Genomic DNA, 20,293 nt, shown 5'->3' with positions numbered 1-20,293 from the left:
GGCTGCAAGAGGTTTCATTTTTTTGCCTTCTTTTGGATTAATGGCATAAAAGAATTGGCTTCAGGGTTGAACTATGGACCTAGACAACTATGTAACTATACAACTTATCCAAAAATTACTTACACCTTAACAGGCAAAGCTGGTTCAACCAGAACATTCAGGATCCCAAAAGCTCCTAGTGCACTTACTACTGCTCAGAGTATTATTATGTTCCAGAATGGCCTGGAGAATATGAATGTTATTTGTGCCATAAGGGGGAAGACACCATATAACTTTAACTGTAGCTTACTTTCATTCTACCCAGACTTGTCTCAGAACATACCTTCATGGAGAGGATCGTTTAGTCTGCTGACCAAGCTCATGCGCTCTAGGGACATACAATACCAATGGGTTAGGGACATACAATACCAGTGGGGTACACCAAGATCTCTATTGTGCATCATGGTTTACTGGTTCTTTTGCTCCATGTAGAAAATTATGGTCCCTTTCTACAAAAGACTGTGCATACCAGGACTTATGAAGACAGAAAAACTGCATACCTGGGATGTCTCCAGAATCCCACTGTTTGCCCCTATGGCAAACCTACCTAGTTCCAGTGCAGACTTTGAAATGGCTTTGGTCTAGTCTGCTGATTTGTTCTTGTTCTTTTTGTTTCAGTGTTTTATTGTTCCTCATAGACTTATATTTGTATGTGTCTTGTGACCTAATACGTTATAATTTTCATTTAGACTTACATTCTTGAAGCCTTGGGCTCCAGATAATTTCCCAGTAGAACACCCCCCCACCTCGCTGTCATTTGTGTGGACACTGACTACTTCCTAGAGGTGTGACATTTTTAATCTGATGGTATATTTATATATATGCTATTGTATGTGTACATCCCCTAGAGGCATATGCATGTTTTTTAGATTGGATTTTCTTCTGTCCCTCATAATCTAGAACCCCAAATTCATCTGATTTAGAATAATTGTAAAATAGCACTTAATATACTGTGCACTCATTGTTTTTCTATTGTTATATCACTGCTTAATTTGTTTGTTAATTGGAATGTGAATTGAAATAAAAAAAATAGTTCATGGAAAATTAAGATGACACAGACTGTCATTTCTCCTTTGTAAGGTGTTAGACACAAATGCAATCAACATCACACATGCATTACTTTGCTTGTCAATGTCAGCAGTTTATTCAGTAATGTATCTTCCATGTTACTAGTCAATAGATAATCCTGATCTAATTGAGAACGCAACCATCTCTAATTGTAAGCTTCCCAGATCCTTAATGCACAACTCTGTCAGAAGTCCTCTCTAATCGCCAACAGTAAAGGGCACTGCAGATGTAAGTCAATCCTATTGCTCTGTTACAGTATGTAATGTGAGCAAAGTGGAAAATACTGGAGACCGTTTCAATAAACAGGGCCCTCCTCCTTACACAGCATTCGTTGGTCCAGCTACTGTATGTTTAACACTTTACACTCTAACATCTATGACTCCCCCAATGTAAAAACAACAGTGGTGTTCTGCTTAATACATTTATCTGGAACTCTGGTTCTTCTTTAAACACACGCACACACACACACACACGACTCAAAAGCCTGTACTTTTGTCTGATAAACCTGATATATTTGGAAAGGTTTGCTTTATACTGGATTTGGACAGGACCCCACTTGAAGGTTTACACAGGTATCTGGTCCTCACTTTTCTCCGGGGTGGGATATGGTTTAGATTGTAAGCTTTCATATTTGTTATGAAAAACTTAACATGAGGAAGCATGTCACTAATGGAGCCAACATGTTCATAATAGTTTATATATAATGTATATGATGAATTGTATATATTTATATTTTATAGCATCCATTAGTATCCATACTAGGTTGAAATCTAATACACATCTGGTAACATCAAGTCTGTAGTTTATCCAAAGCCTTCTTTGAAAGAACTCAAAAGGTGGCTGTAATATATACCCTGCTGCGTAAAGTGAACTCCGCCTATTGCCTCTGGAGTAAAGCAGAGTGAACCTAGGCTGTATTCACTAAACATATGCGAATCAATAAACATGGCTTCAAAAGGAATCACGCACAAAGCAAGAATGGATGAAACATGGCTCATTACATCCTAAAGCAATTTTAAAACATCTTATAGCAATCCCTACTACTGCCCATTTCCAAAATTCCACTACCATCTCTGATTACAGACAGCCAAAGACATACATCCCGTAAGCACAATTCAAGCTTAACCCCTTAAGGACACAACTTCCGAAATAAAAGGGAATCATGACAGAATAGTTCCGTCATGTGTCCTTAAGGGGTTAAAATCTCTACAGCCCACAGTTGCGTCCCATCACAGAGCTAACCCTCCTGGGTCTGATATCCGTCCTTTCAAGCTCTCTCCACTATCACAGAGTGAAAATTCTTTCTATGATCCATTTTAGATTACAGTTTCCTACAGAGACTTGACCCCTTAAAAAAATTGTGATATCTCAAATAACACACACACACACACACACGTATTCTTGACAATCTAGTGTTAAAAACATCATCTAGCTCCCCTGGCATGCCCTTTGCATGTCAAGTTGGGAACTTGTGGAAACAGTTTCTATGCCCAAGAAGGACACCTCAAAGTCAAACTTGAGATACGCAGATGACACACAACACCAATTTTAGTACATGCAATGTGGGGAGTTGTATCATGCCTCACCACAATCTTTTGGTGAAGGGGGTATGGGGACTGGTGAAGGAGGTATGGGGACTGATGAATGGGGGCAGGGGACTTGATGAAGAGGATGGCAGGGAATTGATGGAGGGGTGGTCATGGGTTTGGTGAAGGAGGGCAGGGTTTTGTAGAAGGGGTAAAGGCGGCAGATTGTAAATGTACCACCTCCAAACAAACGGCGAGAGTGGGGGAATAGGGGCTGGGGGTGCCACAAGATTGGCTCGCACAAGACTCCTGAACACTTAAGACCATCCCTGGGTGACACCACCGACACCAGCCAGGCAGGATCTTTACTTCGTAACCTCTAACCTGGCTGAGTCCTGTGATGGTGTCACCTCTGGATCGGATGCATCATGCCGCTGTGCCCACAGCTCAAATTCTATTATTTTCATATGATATTGTAATTTAAAGGTAATTTTAATTTTACTAGTTGTTAATGTCACTATTGCCATTACATTTAGTGTTATTTGGGAGTTATGATTTATGAGTTACATTAGTAAATAAAAAAACAACAACCATTCAACACATTATTAAAGGGGTTGGGATCACACCGTGAGTTACCGCACTGGGTGACACCAACCAGAGTGATTTTGTTTAATCTTTGGCCAGTTTGCACCACTCTGATCAATCTGGAAATCTATCAATCTGTGATTTTTATTACAAGTAGGTAACCCCAGGTGCTGATTACAATTGTGGATAACTGATGACTTTAGAAAGTCAAGACTTACCCCAATCAACCAACCAACCTGGGGGCGCAAGATCCATTTTAACATGCGCTCCCCTCTTGCAGATCAGTCATTGCACCGTGACCGAGCTGCAGACCATGGTAGATAAGCTTGTTCCCCTCTACCAGATTTTACAGAAGTGCGCTGAACTGCTTCCTGCCAGACTGGGTAAAGGGAAACAAACTCCTCTACCATGGCCCGCAGCTAGGTCAGGCTACATACAGAAGGGAGGTGAGCTGGTATGGGGAGGGAGGGGATAAAATAAGACACATAGCACTGAGGGAATGATACACATGGGGGGCTGGGGGAATAAGACACTTGAATGAAGGGACTGGGGGCAGAAAATAACACATATGGTAGTGCTTGTAGGGAGAAAATGAAACAAATGGGGAGAGGCAATGAGACACATAGGGGCTGGGGTAATGAGACATGGAGGGGCTGGGGGAACAAATGATACAAATGGAATGGAGAGGCTGGAGGGGGGGGGATGAGAAACATGGAGGGGTTGTGGGGAACACAAAGAGAAATAGGGTTGGGTGAGAAAGAGACAAGGTGTTGGAGGGATGATACACCCAAAACTGGGCTATATAGAGAAATACACAGAGGCTTGGGTTGCGGGGGGCAGCGGGGACACAAACACAGAGCACAGAGAGGCTGGGGAAGGTGCAAAATAGTCCGACAGGGGCTAGGGAAGGAGCAAAAGAGACAGATGGACTGGAGGGGTGAAACCCAGAGGGGCTGGTGGGGGAGGGGGGACAGAGAGACAGAGAGGCTGTGGGGGGGGGAGGGGAGGACAGAGAGACAGAGGGGCTGGGGGTGAAAGAGACAAGATGTTGGGGATGTCAGGGAAAAGACACTCAAAAGGGGCTAGGGAGAGAACGACACAAAGAGGCTTGGGGCGGGGGTATAAAGTGACACAGAGGGGATGGGACAAAAAAAACAGATTGGATCTTGTGGGAGAGATACCTAGAGGTGCTAAGGGTGATAAAGAGACACAGGGGGCTGGGTAAGGGACAAAAAAGACAGACAGGGGCTAGGGAAGGGGTAAAAGAGACATGAGCTGGGGGGAGACCCAGAGGGGCTGCAAAATACAAAGAAAGATAAAGGGGCTGTAGAGAGAAAGAGACACACAGAGGGGTTGGGGGATAAAGAGACATAGAAGGGGTGGTGAAGGGGAAAAAATACACAGAAGGGGCTGGGGGAAAGAGGCACACATAGGGAATGGAGAAGGCGAGTAAGGGACACAATGAGGCAGAAAGGTTGGGGATGACGAGAAAGACACAAAGGGGCTAGGGTACAAAGGGACATACAAAGGGGCTGAAGGGTGATAATAAACACACAAAGGGGGTAGGATTAAGGGACACAGAGATGAAGATGCATTTTTTTGCACCAGCCCTGTTTGCCATGTCATGTTTATGATCACAGAAATGAAATAATAGTTATAAACTGCATCTTTCACATTTCTGACTCCCTTACATTGCACACGTCACTGAAGAACCACAATATAGAGTAACACAATATTGCAATGATAACTTTGTTAACGACTGCTATCCAGCAGTTTGCCTGTGAGGTTGTTAAATGAGGCCAACCCAAGAAATGCTCACAAGACCTTCAGAGATACTGAATAACAGTGGTGTGTATTTCATTCCAGCAGATCAAAGTACACACCACATTCTGCAGCTATCATTTTTCAGGCCATACTCCAGAAGCAAATATACAGAAAAGAATATTTAAACCCTGCAACCACATTGTTCCAAGATGTTTGGATCTCACACTAACACACGTAGAAATCCCTTTTACAAAAACTCAATTCTAAATTTACTAGTATTGATAATTTCAAAAACACTTCCAGTACAGCGATAAATTGGAAATATGAGACTTGTAATACATTAATGTTCAGTTACTTAAGGGAACAAACAAAACAACTTAAAATTAAATACAATGCTGGGGAGTAAGTGAACATATGGTGAGTGGTATTTTTCACGGTATTTAGTGAAACGGTTTATAAAGTCTCCTAGGAAAATGTATGTTAACCTTTTTTTCATGGGGGTGCTCCTTTTCTCTTTAAAATGTATATTAAAGATTGAGCAAAGGACATCATATTTAGTTTAGCTTGGTCTATGCTGAATGTTGGGTGCAAAGCACAGAGCGTATAAAAATGTTTGACAGGTAGCTAAGATGAAGGCAGTCAGGGGTAGAATAAAGATGTGTGGATTGATGCATACATTTATTTTTTTTCACAACTCCTAGATACATATTTGCCAACTATAGTGACTAGGTACGTATACATAGTGGTAGAATCCTGGGATATAACAGTTCCCTCTTAAAGCGGTATATACATTTACAACATAATTTAAAGTGACAGCAAAATCCCATAACAATAAACACTTACATTCAAAGCCACACTTGTACATACACAAGTTCTACGACACAATTCTTAGAAATAGTGCTAGCCCTGGACATGTGTGACATAGTTCAGTTCTGTAAAAACACTTGGGGCTAAAAACATGACATTCTACACAGAATGGAATTAAATCCTTGCAACAGACATGTGGGACACCCATAAGAATCAATTATAAACCTGTATTTTTCATGCACTGTATAGGAATATGTGTCAGCTACTTTTAATAATGGCATTCTCTGAGACCCAGTTGGTTGTGTGTTTAGGAAAACAAATGATAAATTTACAAACCATTGATTTATCTACCAATATCTACCTGTATAATAAAACAAAAGAGCTCTGAAGAAAAATTCTACTGTGACAATGGCACCAAGAAAAAAAGCTTAAAACATAATGAAATATTCATTAAAATTACATCTGCATCATTAGTCGTTAAGAAGGATTTAATTCATTATCTGAGCTACAGATTGGTTTTGTTGAACAGACAGAAGACGTTTGAGAATTACAGTTGACAGACTATTCTCCATTATTTTATTTGGATATTGTGAACATATTATGAATTCTGAGAAAAGGAACACTATGTGTGAAAACCAGGTTTAGGTGATATTACCCTTGACACACTCAACAGAGTATAGTGCAGGGTAAAGAGGAGAACCCAAAGAGTGCTATAGCTGCTAATATATATATATATATACACACACTTTGTTTCGTTTACATATAAAGCGCCCTAATATCACACAAACAATTCCTTCTTTATATTATGAATTCTTTCTAGTAGAACATTTTATAAATAATTTTACAGAACATTTTATGATTTTTATATATATTTATTTTTGTAAGCAGTTTCTAATATAAGTGCGTTTTTTTATTTATATAGTGCCAACATATTCTGGAGCTCTGTACATCTGAGAGGTGATTGACAGGCTTATAGACACATTGCTATGTACAACCTTGTAGTATGCAATGGCACAATTATCTTATTTTTACCAGCTTAAAAACATAATATTACACTACATTAAATAAGGATGTTTAATGATCATGCATTTATGATTATTACTGTTACTGGCTTTTTTAAATCAACAACCTATTCAGCAACGCTATACAATTGGGGAAAAAGACAGTACAACAAACCCAGACGAATACAAAAGAGGACCCTGTCCGTGAGCGGACATCTAGCCTATAAAGCAATTTTATACAAAGTACTTTGCCTAATACCCCGTGTGCTTACAGTCTAAAGGTTAGAATGGGAAGATTATTATTTTATTGGAATTATATTGGGGAGGTGTGCTTTATGGAAAGTGCCATAATGTCAACCTCATCAAGTGGTGTAGTAGCGCTCACAAAGTCCCAAAATAACAGATTTATTAGGCACATACCTGCAACGTTTTTAAGGGCTTTTCTCAAGTCCGTAACCAGGCTGAAACATTGCCGATATATGTTCTTGAGAAGGGCCCTTAACTGGGCGGAAACATTGCTGATGTCTTCCTATTACATCTATTATTTGGGGACATTGTGATCGCTTCACCCCTTTTGCTGCTACAATTTCTACATTTTGGGGTTTGCCTCCCAGGTTCGCATATGGCACCACTGTCACCCTAGTCCTTTCCATGCTGGTGTGCGCGCCATTTCTTTTTGTTTGTTTCCTCATCAAGCAGTTGGCTGAGCCGGATAAGATTTTTAATCCACAATAGCCTTATATAGCAAGTCAAAATTTGAATAAAAGGGTAATATCTATAATCGGACTTGTATAAATAAATCGTTCTTTTAGAGCTGTATTTATTCAAATCCCTAAGGTTCAATAAATATACTTATCTCTATAAAACCATTTGAACTGTAAGCTCGTTTGAGAAGGGGTACTTATCTACCTATCGTTCCTGTGTCACTGTGTAATTGTCTCATGTATTGTAAATTTCCCCCCTTTCATAATATTGTAAAGCGCTGCAGAATTAGTTGGCGCTATATAAATACCAATAATAATAATAATAATAATAATAATAATAATAACTTAAAATGTCTCCGTCTTGGAGTAGCATTTGTTTAGACAATGTCTGTCACTGAAAAGGAAGTATGTGTTGGGCAAAAAGGGGGTGGATCTTCACTAGCTGCAGAGGCCAGTTCTGAAGCTAATAAAAGCACATTTTTAAACCATAATTATTTTGTTGTAACAATTATTTAAAGGGGGACATTATGTACAAACAATACATATTTTTAATGCACAGAATGAATTATTTTTATATTTAGATTCATAAAAAAAGTAACATGCATCATATAGACTGATAGAGAATATATGTATTAAATGCCTTACCTGTGCTTTTTAATGCCATTAGATGTAGAGTCACCTCCTCCAGGCTTCTTTTCATCAGACATGCTGCCTTTCTTACAATAACTTAAATTCAAACTGTCTTCTGGAGAAGAATTTGCAACGGTTTCAAATCCACTCAAGGATTGCTCAGAGTCTGAATCTACAAGAGTAACAGCAGCATTAATGAAATGCACTCCAACCTCCAGCTCTCGTAGCAACAACTGAAAACGTCTCACATGCATGGAACGTTGAAACCCGAGCAGGTTACTTTGTTCTGTTGACAGGTTCCATTTATTAACCGATTCATCTTACATCAGCTCTTACTTTGCATGCTCCACGTGAAAACAAAATTAAAACCTCAGCCTGACCCATTTGGATACATGATCAGAACCTTTTTTTGTTTAAAATATTTTTATTGAGAAACCTTTGAGTGTGCTTAGCCTGTTTTAAAGAGCAATACTAATTATATTGCTAAACATAATTCATTTTACCTGCAGGAATTTTGTTAAGAAAAAAATGTAAGAAGGAAAATAAAGAAAGAAACAAAAAAAAGGATGGGGATATCCACCCCAACACTGTAGGATATACCTTTCATGCATCACCTTTTAACTTATTTGGTTAAAAGATGATGGATTAAATATTTGAGTAACAGACCCTGTGTTTAACTGCAGTTATATAGAAATTCTGAGCATTTTCAAATGAAATGTGCGCATTCATAATGCATTATTTTATTTTACTATAAGGATATTATAAAAGGGGTATGTTTTTTTGTTTTGTTTTTTTAACGGCTTGCCATTTTTAGTTTGGCTGCTTAGATTTCAAGCACCTTATTTTTCACTACAAAAAGTGTTTAATTGACCCTTTGCTTATCTGCAATCCAGTTCCAATGCAGCATCTTCTGAGGAAGCCAGTCCGTCTCCACTGAGGTCATCAGGTTTGAAGACCATGTTTTCCAATGAAATGCTTCTCATTGAGAAGCACTGTGGACTTAATGCACATGCATGACAAAACCGCTTTACACCAATAAACTGCTTCTATCAGTGACGAACCATGTCACGCTCCGCTGTCACGCTTAAACCTCTGTTTATATCTGAAATGGCAATGTTTCACATTGTGGCCACTGCCACTCAGACCACTTCATTAACAATATGTGGTATAGGTAATTACAGAGGTCCTTTAAATTATTATTTAAATATAGAATAGAGCAATAGAGCAAGCTTGATTTGTAAACAAAATTCCACTTTAAAAATGCCAAACTCTTATGGACTGTACTCTATTTATTCTTGTAATATTCTATTGATCTTAAGTTTCTCAATTTATTGTACGCACATTATTTATTAATAACTATATTTGCTTTATTATTATGTTTTTTTATTATTTTAATTTTAATATGCATTAATAGGAAAAAGGATAGACAGCTAGGGGTGATGTCTTGATCAACCCTTCTGTAGAATATCAGATAAGTGGTGTCATGCCCAACAAGCAGGATTCATTGTTGCACTGTCAAAATATTGTTAATAAGTGTGATCTGTAATGAATACATGATATAATTACAGAATAGGTGGGTGGTATGACTGATTACAGCATAGGTGGCTGCTGTAGGAAATAAGCAATTTGCAGAGACTAGAATAGGTGCAAATTAGACTCTTTCATGGCTAGGTGTGAAACTTTGCAACCAAAGGATATATATGTGTACTTTTCCCAGTCATACAGGCTCTATGTATTTTGATGCACTACTGCAATACAGGCCTCTGACCTTTTTGACATGCTAAACGACATTTAGGAGTCAGGAGACAATTTTTCTTCTAAGAGTCATAACCAAAAAACAATGATAATCCAGAGGTAAATAATCTTGCCTCCTGTTATACATGTTCAAAATGTTGAGGGTGCTCCCTACAAACAAAAGGAAAACATCGCCTATATATCGTAAGCGGTTTGGGGTTATTGGGGAAGTGTCTTGGTGGGTCTTGTACGGTGTCTTGTGACAATTCCACAGATGTCAAAATAATTTGTGTGTCAGGCGTACCACAAGAAATGGGAAAATTTTTCTAAAACTCTTTTATATAAATTAATATTTACACCTCGAATCTCACCTTGGGCCAATTTAATCAACCTATATTTTCTACAGTCACCTATACCCGCCACCCTGTACCTTCTTTGGGGCAGGCTTTGAAGCGTAAAGGTTATAAAATATATGAGATGCAAAATACAAGTGTGCTAACTGAGTCAAAATCTAATTGAATGAGTTGTCATTTTCTGTTAATTCTCTCCTTTTTTTTATTTTTATCTGTTTATGGGTGTAACTAGTTGATCATCTATTTTTTATGCATGCACTGTGACCATTTGTGTTCATACTACATGTTCCTTTAAGAAGTGTCTTTGTCTGGTAACGAATCATGTTACCTGAAGAGACCTATTTAATAGTATTTTAGATTGCACAGATATTTTGCTACATTGTGCACTGTGAGTTTTAGTCTGTTTTGGTGGAGCAACTACCAGGGTTGCAATAGTCCGTATTGTAACTGGTCCCTGGTGTTCTGCCTGTTTAATTGGGCCATATACTAAATAAATATTAAATTACATAGTGATTACATAGTTACGTAGGATGAAAAGAGACTTGCGTCCATCAAGCTCAGCCTTTCACACATTTGAATTTTGCTGTAGATCCAGAAGTAGGCAAAAACATCCAACTGTGCAACAAACTAGGGGAAAAAAATCCTTCTTGACCCCAGAATGGCGGTCAGATATCTCCTTGGATCGAATACCCAGCAGTCAGGTGTGGAAGGGTAGGGGATGTAGTCGGAAAAACTGAGTTTCTGTCTTGCTAAATCCGCTGTCCAATCTCCTCATTGTGTATCAGCCCTGGAGTGGAAGCAGCACACTAGCCCAGTACACATGGGAACTCATAGTGTGCTGCTTCAGCTCCTGGATGAGACAAGACAGGGAAGGAGTATGATAACAATGAAGCAAAGATCTGGAGGCTTAAAGTGTAGGGCCCAGCGGCTTTCGGTCTCCTCTACCTCAATCTGTATGTAACAGAGGGCGCGACTTGCAGCTGCTGCCCATGCTTTCAAGTAACAAGAATTTAAAGAAATATTTATTTTTACAGTGTGCCTGTATGTGTATGCCTGTCTGCATGTGTCTATGTATGCCAGTGTCTGAGTGCATGACTGTTAGTGTCCATTTACACCTGTGTCTGTCCCTGCATCTATGTGTGCCTACCTGTATATGCCTGTGTATGTGGCAGTGTCTGATACGCGGTGTGCATCTGTGTGTGTTTTATGATTGCGATTCTATATTATTGTTAGACACATAGGCCTCACACAATCACACTCAGCCATACCTCACACAAAATCACATTTCAGTCAGTTCATTACATGCAATCCAACTTCACACATAACTATCACACTCCGTCAGCTACCACAGTCACATTCATCCAAAATATACACAATCATACTCAGTCAACCCTTGCACAATCACACACAGCCACCAGAAGCATCCCACTCTGGTCTATTACTTTGAGGAGGGATACCGGAAACAGTTGCCGGAGCGGAGCTCCCCCACTACTGCTGGAGGCTCATCGCCACACTGCTGCTTCCCAAACAGGCTAAGCAGGTTGCGGTGGACTCCTGCTTTCGCCTTCCCAAGGCTCCCAGCGCAGTCCACAAAGCGCCTAAGGACGTACTGCTGAAAATGTCCAGAGACTCGGACCGAGGAGCAATCATGGCGGCGGTGAGGGACTCCGCAATGGTGTCCTTTGAGGGGGCACAACTGATGTTCTACCGGGATTTATCCAGACATACGCTCAGCTGGCGGAGAAACCTCAAGCCAGTCACCCAGCTACTGCAAGAGCATGCAATCCCCTACCGGTGGGGCACACGTCGAATCCTGGTTGACAAGGCCGGCAAACAACATAAGCTGACATCCCTCCTGGAAGCACCAACATTCCTCCAGCTCCTGGGAATACCAGCAGAGAAGGTACCACGGATGGACCACCCAACATGGACAGTCAAGGGCATCACTCCCTTCGTACCCAGGAAAGGGGGAAGTGAGCAACCTTCTTGAAGACCGCACCTGCCGACACATCTACCAATGGCCCGCACTTAGCATGGCCCACATGACTGTCGGTCGCAGAGACCCACCGCAGAAAGAAATTTACCCTAATGCAGGACTTCACTGGCTCCGCGAGCTATAAGATTAGCCCACTGTTAAGTTTTACACCACCCCTCTCCCCCCCCCTTTCACATTGTGTGCAACGAACGGCAGCCGTTCCTCACCCACCCACAAGCACTATGCCCACGCACTAAGCCTCATCCCAGGCTATGTTTTATAAGCCAGTAGTATTGCCAGCAGAAGCAAACCAGCGAACCACCCTTCCCCACCCCTCCCCACCAACTGCCTTAATAGAGCACAAAGCCCATAGCGAGATCGATAAGCGATAAGGCGCTAAAAGATCCCAAGCTAGCCCCCCTCATGACACCACACCGACCTAACACACACTGTCCAAATAGAGGGAACCCCTGGCAACATAACCTAAAAAAAAAAAAAGAGTTGACTACTGCTATGAAACCCCCAGTTCTTGACATATATATCTGTATGTTTTGATATGTACCTATAAGTTTCATATGTATTGTTATCATTTGGCGAATACTCGCAAAATAAAGAATTAAAAAAAAAAAATAGATGAATTAGGCGCTCACTATATAATATAAATAGGCGGCAGTGACCAATACAAGGAACCCCAACCTTGTAAGAGAGTGGAACAGAAAAGGAGGGAGGAAACCGCGCCTTAAATATAAAGAAATATATATTTCTTTATATTTAAGGCGCGGTTTCCTCCCTCCTTTTCTATAGAAAGAAAAGTAAATAAAGGCATTTTTTGAAACAAAATGCAAAATAACCTTTCATATAAACCTTGGACAAAAAGCGGATTATGAAGATTATATTAAAGGGAAACTGCCCAATTTCTAATTGATATTGCACTCATCTCAATAAGCACTATGGACGTTAATGAGTTTGTCATATATCAAGCAGAAGAGAAAATGAACTTCCCTCTGCAGACTGAACTTGTTAACGTGTGGTGTTATCATTGTAAAAAACTGTGGCAAAGATGCCTCTGCCACGGGGTCTTGGAGGAGCCTGCTGGCTAGCCTCCTGCCCAAGGACTATGGGCCATGTACAAAGACCCATAAAAAGAATGTGTGACAGAATGACGTCACTAAGTACCGTGCCCACTTGCTTGCCTACTTATCTCCTATCTAAGAGGCAATGTATTGTTTGTGGGGTCACCTTGTTCGCAAGTCATGTTTGGGGTGATTGTAAGATTGTGCTTGTCCCATTCTGGATATGAGATTGAAACACAAGGGGTTGTTTATTCTTGAAAGCAGATGATCATTAACATGTCAAAGGACGTCCTATCTGGGAATAATACTGTTACCGAAAGCCCTTTGAATCATATAAATAGTTTCCGCGGAGGAATTTTCAAGCTTAGCGCAAAATTTGATTGAGATTCATTGCTCTACTTGCTCAGTCATTTTGAATGCGACGGCCACACAGTACAAATGATACCGGAGAAACTGACGGAAGCCAAGCACAGAGAGATGGACACAGGTTTCTTCAGGAAGGAAGAGATTCTTTATTGGATCACCGATCGGGACTCAGAGGGACTAATGTCACCAAAATACAGCAAGTTCTGAGCCCCGGACAATAGTTCAGGCTCCTTATATAGGCACATAACTCCTCCCATATTAAGCTCCACCCGCACATTCTCTTGACCAATCAATACAAATAAGAATTAACTTCCTGCTTGACCGCATGGCTTGTCCAGCACAATGGAGGAGGGGAATACTACATCCTGTATTCTTGCACATGCTCCGTACACTACTGATCGTATCTTGCCTCGTGCAACCAACTGATCGATACGTCAGCATATGCACGTACACATGCCACGTGGTAATCTCGGCCTACTAAATTTATTTTTACCGAGATTCCACCACACAAATACTCACTCAACAGTGTCTAGCACTGCCACTGACTAGTGCAATGAAGTTGCAATTGTTCACGCATGCACATTCCAGTCCCCTCTCCTTGGCTGCCAGGTTACATCGATGTCACGCAAACCATTCTCATTATATTAACAATGGATGGACTTTTTCCAGACACACCTCATATATGCTATGTAAAAACAAGAAGAAAAAAAAACAAAAGAAAAAAAAACAAGACAAGACAAGACACAAGAAGAAAAAAGACACAAGAAGAAAAAAAAAAACAGGAAAAAAAAGCAACATGGAGCAACAGAAGAATAGTTGGAAATGCACAAATATAGCTTTCAGTGGTTGACTGAACTGAAATGTAACTAACCACACTATCACACCATCACCAACACTGAGCTACAGGGCTAGAATCAAGTGACCTGCAAAGTTATGAATTGCAGTTTATGTTAAATATCAACATACAGATTAAAATGTCTATGTTAATTGGCTTTACAGAATCCTGACTTGCATGAGCAGGTGGGGATTGTATAACCCTAGGCCTGAAAATTTGGAGCTTTAACTAAAGCTCTCTGTTAGAGAGTTTATTTCCTAATTTTTTTAAGCACCCATCCACTTTATATTTGCAATTTTGCACTATTGTTTTTTTTTTTTTTGCTTTATATATTATGCTGAGAGCCACTGAGGTCACCAGATCACTGATCATATCAAATAGTGAGGATTATACCGCTACACACCTTCATTAGTGGAGCTTGTATAAAAGCTCCATATCATGTGAGTGGGCAACTACACGCTTATATGATCTACTGCACTATCCGTTCCTCTATTTTATCTCCTTTTGTTTTTTTACATATACCTACTTAGGAGGGAAAAAAAATCATATAGGAATCAAGGCCACTGGAGAAATACTTTGAATGTATTTCATTTTGTTGCATTTCAATTTGTATACTATTTTTGTATTTGACACAACCGGTTTTATATTTAACATACAGATTGAAATGTCTGTATTAATTGGCCTTACAGATTCCTGACATGCACGAGCGGGTGGGTAAAATGAAGCATTTACTAAAAAAAAGGTTCTTTCAAGTCACATATGTCAGTTGTAAAATGTCTTATAAATGATTCTGCAAAGTTTAAAAAAATTATTTCAAGACATTATATAAATAATTTTACCTAATCTTATTTTATTATTGGGTTCCCTTGTAATTTTGTCCAACCTTTAAACTTCCTTAAATGCCAGAGTTCGGTTCAACACTGAGGAAAATCTAGTATTCTATACAATTTATTGAATAGTCGGTACATTAAAAATCCGTCTGCAATCTGTTCTTGTGCTCCAGGCATCAAACATTTCAGAACAAGAATTTGTGATCCTTGAAACATGATTTGTGCTATGAATGCATAAAAGCAGGCAAATAATACCTGGTCACAAAACCAACGTAAAACACAGGTATAACACCTACTACAAAACAAACACACCTACAGTTATTAGAGAAAAATAAATTTGTGGATTGTGACAGGGTTTGCAGTCTATCTAGTAGTTTAATCTAATTCCAAATTAGATATTCATGTTACAGCCTAAATAATGTAGGACTAACAAAGAGCAGAATAGGAAAATAAATAAATAAAATCTGGCTTCCACCCCACCCCCCAATGGTTACAACATCATTACCTAAACAAGTAACAAGACAAATACGAACATAAAATACAAAACTGGGACGCTCTCGCATTGTGAGCATATTACAGAACTAAATCCCCTAATCTTTCTAGGAAAAAAGTTAAATGTAGCGAATATACTTCTTTCACTTCATTATTCTGAAGCACACAGATTTCCCTACATTTGGCATTTAATGTTTAGTCTTTTTTTTTTTTTCCAGTTCTTTGTTTTTGAATTGACAAAATATTACAACAAACACGTAAGACCAGGCTTGTGCACATTTAATATATTGGTAATTTTGTACATGCTTTCTGTAAACGTGACAAACGCTTGGTATACCAGGTCTTTGGTGACAATGGTTTGCTATAAACTCAAACCACCTTTAGCGCAATGCGCCTGGCCAGACATTGATAATTTCGGTAGTACTGTGATTCTTCTGTTCAATGCCCAGGTCATCTAAGTTCAGCTGTATCTTAGCTGGGAGTGCTGGCCACGTGGTGTGTTGAAGAGCGTGTTTGCCATCCATTTCCCGTGCCTGATCCATCTAGGGCGTATGGAAGAACTGTAGGTACTGTAATGCTTGTGGACCAGTAGTTAAAACCCCTTTTGAGGTGGCGTTGCCAGTTATATGTCTATGTATGCTATATTTGCCAATTAGTGCTAATTATGTATGAGGAGGTCCTATTGGAGAAATAGGACCGGAGAGGGAGAGTGAGAGGTGTGTTGGGGAAGACGAGAGGAAGCCGGGAGTGGAGGAAGAGAAGAGAAGGGAAGGCAATGGAAGGAGGGTTGAAATGACCCCAGGGGCACAGAGCCCACCCATCAAGCGCCCGAGCATCCACCTGCCGTCAGTTTGTCCTAGTCTGCCAGTGGGCAATTCCTCCACAGCCCCCAAATCTTCTCAAATTTCCTGTAGGTGCCCCTTACCCTGGCCGTGAAATCATCCATGAGGTGGTTTTCTTTAATCTTCCCTATCACAGCTGGCCTGGGAGGGGTTTCTAATTTTAGCCAATGTTGTGCTACTGTAACGAGTATATACCCCTACACGCAGGATCCAGCCCAACAGAAGACAGTACAGAGGAGAGATACGTCTACCGGACCTTAGAGTGGCCGGACTCGACGTAATAGGATAAGACAGAGTCAGGAACGATCCGAGGTCAAGGGCACAAAGAGACAGCGTAAACGAAAACTAGCCGGGGTCTGGTACACAGGAATCAGCAAGCCGGCAAACAGTACAGAATAGGATAAAGCGAAAACGAAGTCAGAATACAAAGCCAAGGTCAAATACGGAGAAACACAACTGAACACAACAAGCACTAAAGGGAACTGTAGCAGAAACCACGATAGGGCAAGGAACTAAGGGAAAAGGGTAAGTATAAGTAGCCTTCAAACTAATGTGATTGGCTCCTGTCACTTCCACTCCCCCAACAGGTAAGTGTATGGGGTGATTGGCATGACAGGAGCCAATGGGAGCCTTTTTGCAATTTAGGCTCCCACTGTCTCTTTAAGAGCGCGCCCGAGATTCGCGGCGCGCTCTTAGCTGCAGGCGGGACACGTGATCGCTTCTCGCGGTCACTGCCCGCCTTCCTGTCTGAACAGTCGGACGAGCCGCGCGCGGCTCGTGCAGCCGCAGGACCGCGCGCGGCTTGAAGAGAGGACCGCGGCCGGCCCCCGGATAAGGTAAGTACCGCTACAGTACCCCCCCCTGAGGACACGCCCTCCGGGCGGGCAGGACCAGGCCTGGCAGGAAAACGCGAATGGAAAGAACGTACAAGGCGGGGAGCATGAACAGCATCCGCAGAAATCCAACTGCGCTCCTCAGGCCCATAACCCTTCCAATGTACCAAGTACTGAAGCCGACCCCTAAGAAAACGAGAGTCAATAACAGCAGATACTTCGAACTCCTCATGACCCTCCACAGAGACAGGAGGGGGAGGGGGAGTATGCCGGGTATAGCGGTTGCGTACGTAAGGCTTCAACAAAGAGGTGTGAAATACATTGGGTATACGCAGATTCTTAGGCAGGCCCAAGGCATAAGAAACGGGATTAACCTTATGTATAATGCGATAAGGACCAATGAAGCGGGGAGCCAATTTCATAGAAGGCACCCGGAGGCGAATATTCCGTGTGGAAAGCAAAACCCTGTCCCCACACAACATAGGAAGGAGCCGCTCTGCGATGCTTGTCAGCCTGAGCCTTCTGGCGGGCAGCAGAGTCCACCGAAGAACGCTGAACCTGCTCCCAAGTATTACGCAAACCAGCCAAATGCTCATCCAGAACTGGCATGCCCTGAGAGGAGAATGCAGCCGGAAGAACAACGGGATGCTGGCCATAGACAACGTAAAAAGGGCTTTTGCCGGAAGAATCATGAGTGGCATTATTCCGAGCAAATTCAGCCCAAGGAAGCAGGTCAGACCAATTGTCCTGATGGTGAGACACAAAACAACGGAGGTACTGCTCTAGAGACTGGTTGGCACGTTCAGCAGCTCCATTAGACTGGGGATGGTAAGCGGAAGAAAATGAGAGGGAAATACCCATCTCCGAACAAAAGGCTTTCCAGAACCTGGAAATAAATTGGCTACCCCTATCGGATACAATAGATAAGGGAATACCATGTAATCGAAACACTTCTCTAGCGAAGATAAGAGCCAATTCCTTGGAAGTGGGCAACTTGCGAAGAGACACAAAGTGAGCCATTTTGGAAAACCGATCCACTATCATTAGGATGACTGTGTTACCATTCGAAGGGGGTAATTCAACAATAAAATCCATTGATAGATTAGACCAAGGTCTCTCGGGAACGGGTAACGGATGCAACAGCCCACAAGGAACTCTACAAGAGGTTTTCATACATGCACAAGTAGTACAAGCACTTATATAGTCAGTGACATCCTTACGTAAGGTATCCCACCAGAAATACCGAGAAACGGCTGACACTGTTTTGGAAATACCAGGATGTCCAGCAGTCTTAGTATCGTGATAAAGTGACAGAATATCCCGTCTCTCGGGAACGTCAACGAACAATTTATCATTAGGCCTCTCGCTGGGTGCCATGCTTTGTTTCGCTTGTATGGCCTGCAAGAGGGACGAGGAAATAGACAATATAGTAGTTGCTATTATCCTGTCTGGGGGAATGACAGGAGTGACATCAATCTCCCATTTGTCAATAGTCTCGAATTGTCTGGACAGAGCGTCCGCTTTAGTGTTCCGGTCACCTGGCCTATAGGTGATTATATAATTAAAATGAGACAAGAACAGCGACCACCTAGCCTGCCTTGAAGACAATCTTTTAGCTTCGCTAAGGTAGGATAGGTTCTTATGATCTGTAAATATGAGAATAGGATCCTTAGTTCCTTCTAGCAAATGTCTCCATTCTTTGAGTGCTAAAATGATAGCAAGGAGTTCGCGATTACCCACATCATAATTCCTCTCTGCCTTGGACATTTGTTTAGAAAAGAAGCCACAAGGATGCAATGGCTTGTCAGGAGACTCTCTTTGGGATAAGACAGCACCTACCCCTATGTCGGAAGCATCAACCTCAAGTATATATGGCAATGAGGGGACAGGATGCTGTAAAATAGGGGCAGAGGCGAACGTCGTTTTAAGAAAGTCAAAAGCCTGAAGTGCCTCAGTAGACCAGACACGTGTATTGCCATCCTTTTTAGTCATACGAGTAATAGGCGCTACTATAGACGAAAAACCTTTGATAAAACGTCTATAATAATTAGAGAAACCCAGAAAACGCTGGATGGCTTTCAGACCTTGCGGCAGAGGCCATTCTATGACTGCAGCGAGCTTCTGGGGATCCATCCGAAAACCCTCCGCGGAAATCAAATACCCTAAAAACTGGACCTCGGACTGGTCGAATAGACATTTTTCTAATTTGCAATAAATACCATTAGCAAGAAGGGTCTTCAGAACTGTTGTAACATGTCTGTGATGAGTGTGAATGTCTGTAGAATATATTAAAATGTCATCCAAGTACACAATAACAAATGAGTGAATAAAGTCCCTTAAGACATCATTAATAAATTCTTGGAACACTGCTGGGGCATTGCAAAGCCCAAATGGCATGACGGTATACTCATAATGACCTGACCGAGTGTTAAAGGCTGTCTTCCATTCGTGGTCCTTTTTAATACGTATCAAATTGTATGCTCCTCTAAGATCTAATTTGGTGAATACCGTAGCATGTTTGAGCCTGTCAAACAATTCTGTTATTAAAGGTATAGGGTAAGCATTTTTGATGGTGATCTTGTTAAGACCTCTATAATCAATGCAAGGTCTTAAATCACCTTCTTTCTTTGATACAAAGAAGAACCCCGCTCCAGCCGGAGAAGAGGATCTTCTAATAAATCCCTTGTCTAATGACTCTTTAATGTACTCCTCCATGACACGGTTTTCTTGAACCGATAGGGGGTACACCCTGCCCTTAGGAGGTATAGTACCAGGCAACAAATCAATAGCACAATCGTAGGGTCTGTGAGGCGGTAATTTGTCAGCCTCTCTTTTA

The 20,293-nt window shown here is 41.2% G+C and overlaps 1 protein-coding gene across 7 annotated transcripts in view; it reads right to left on the bottom strand.

The window, feature by feature from the left end:
- The window catches only part of OSBPL1A (oxysterol binding protein like 1A), a 226,407-nt gene that overhangs the window by 78,577 nt on the left and 127,537 nt on the right, over positions 1 to 20,293 (bottom strand). For all 7 annotated transcript variants that reach the window (XM_063451462.1, XM_063451465.1, XM_063451466.1 and 4 more), the window contains one exon: positions 8,140 to 8,296. In XM_063451462.1, the coding sequence (XP_063307532.1) occupies positions 8,140 to 8,296 (157 nt within the window). The remainder of the gene's footprint in view (positions 1 to 8,139; positions 8,297 to 20,293) is intronic.

This window comes from Pelobates fuscus, chromosome 4 (assembly GCF_036172605.1).
Source record: "Pelobates fuscus isolate aPelFus1 chromosome 4, aPelFus1.pri, whole genome shotgun sequence".
Classification (NCBI taxonomy): Eukaryota; Metazoa; Chordata; class Amphibia; order Anura; family Pelobatidae; genus Pelobates; species Pelobates fuscus.
The sequence above is the reverse complement of the archived record's forward strand: the minus strand, read 5'-3'. Positions and strand labels throughout refer to the sequence as shown.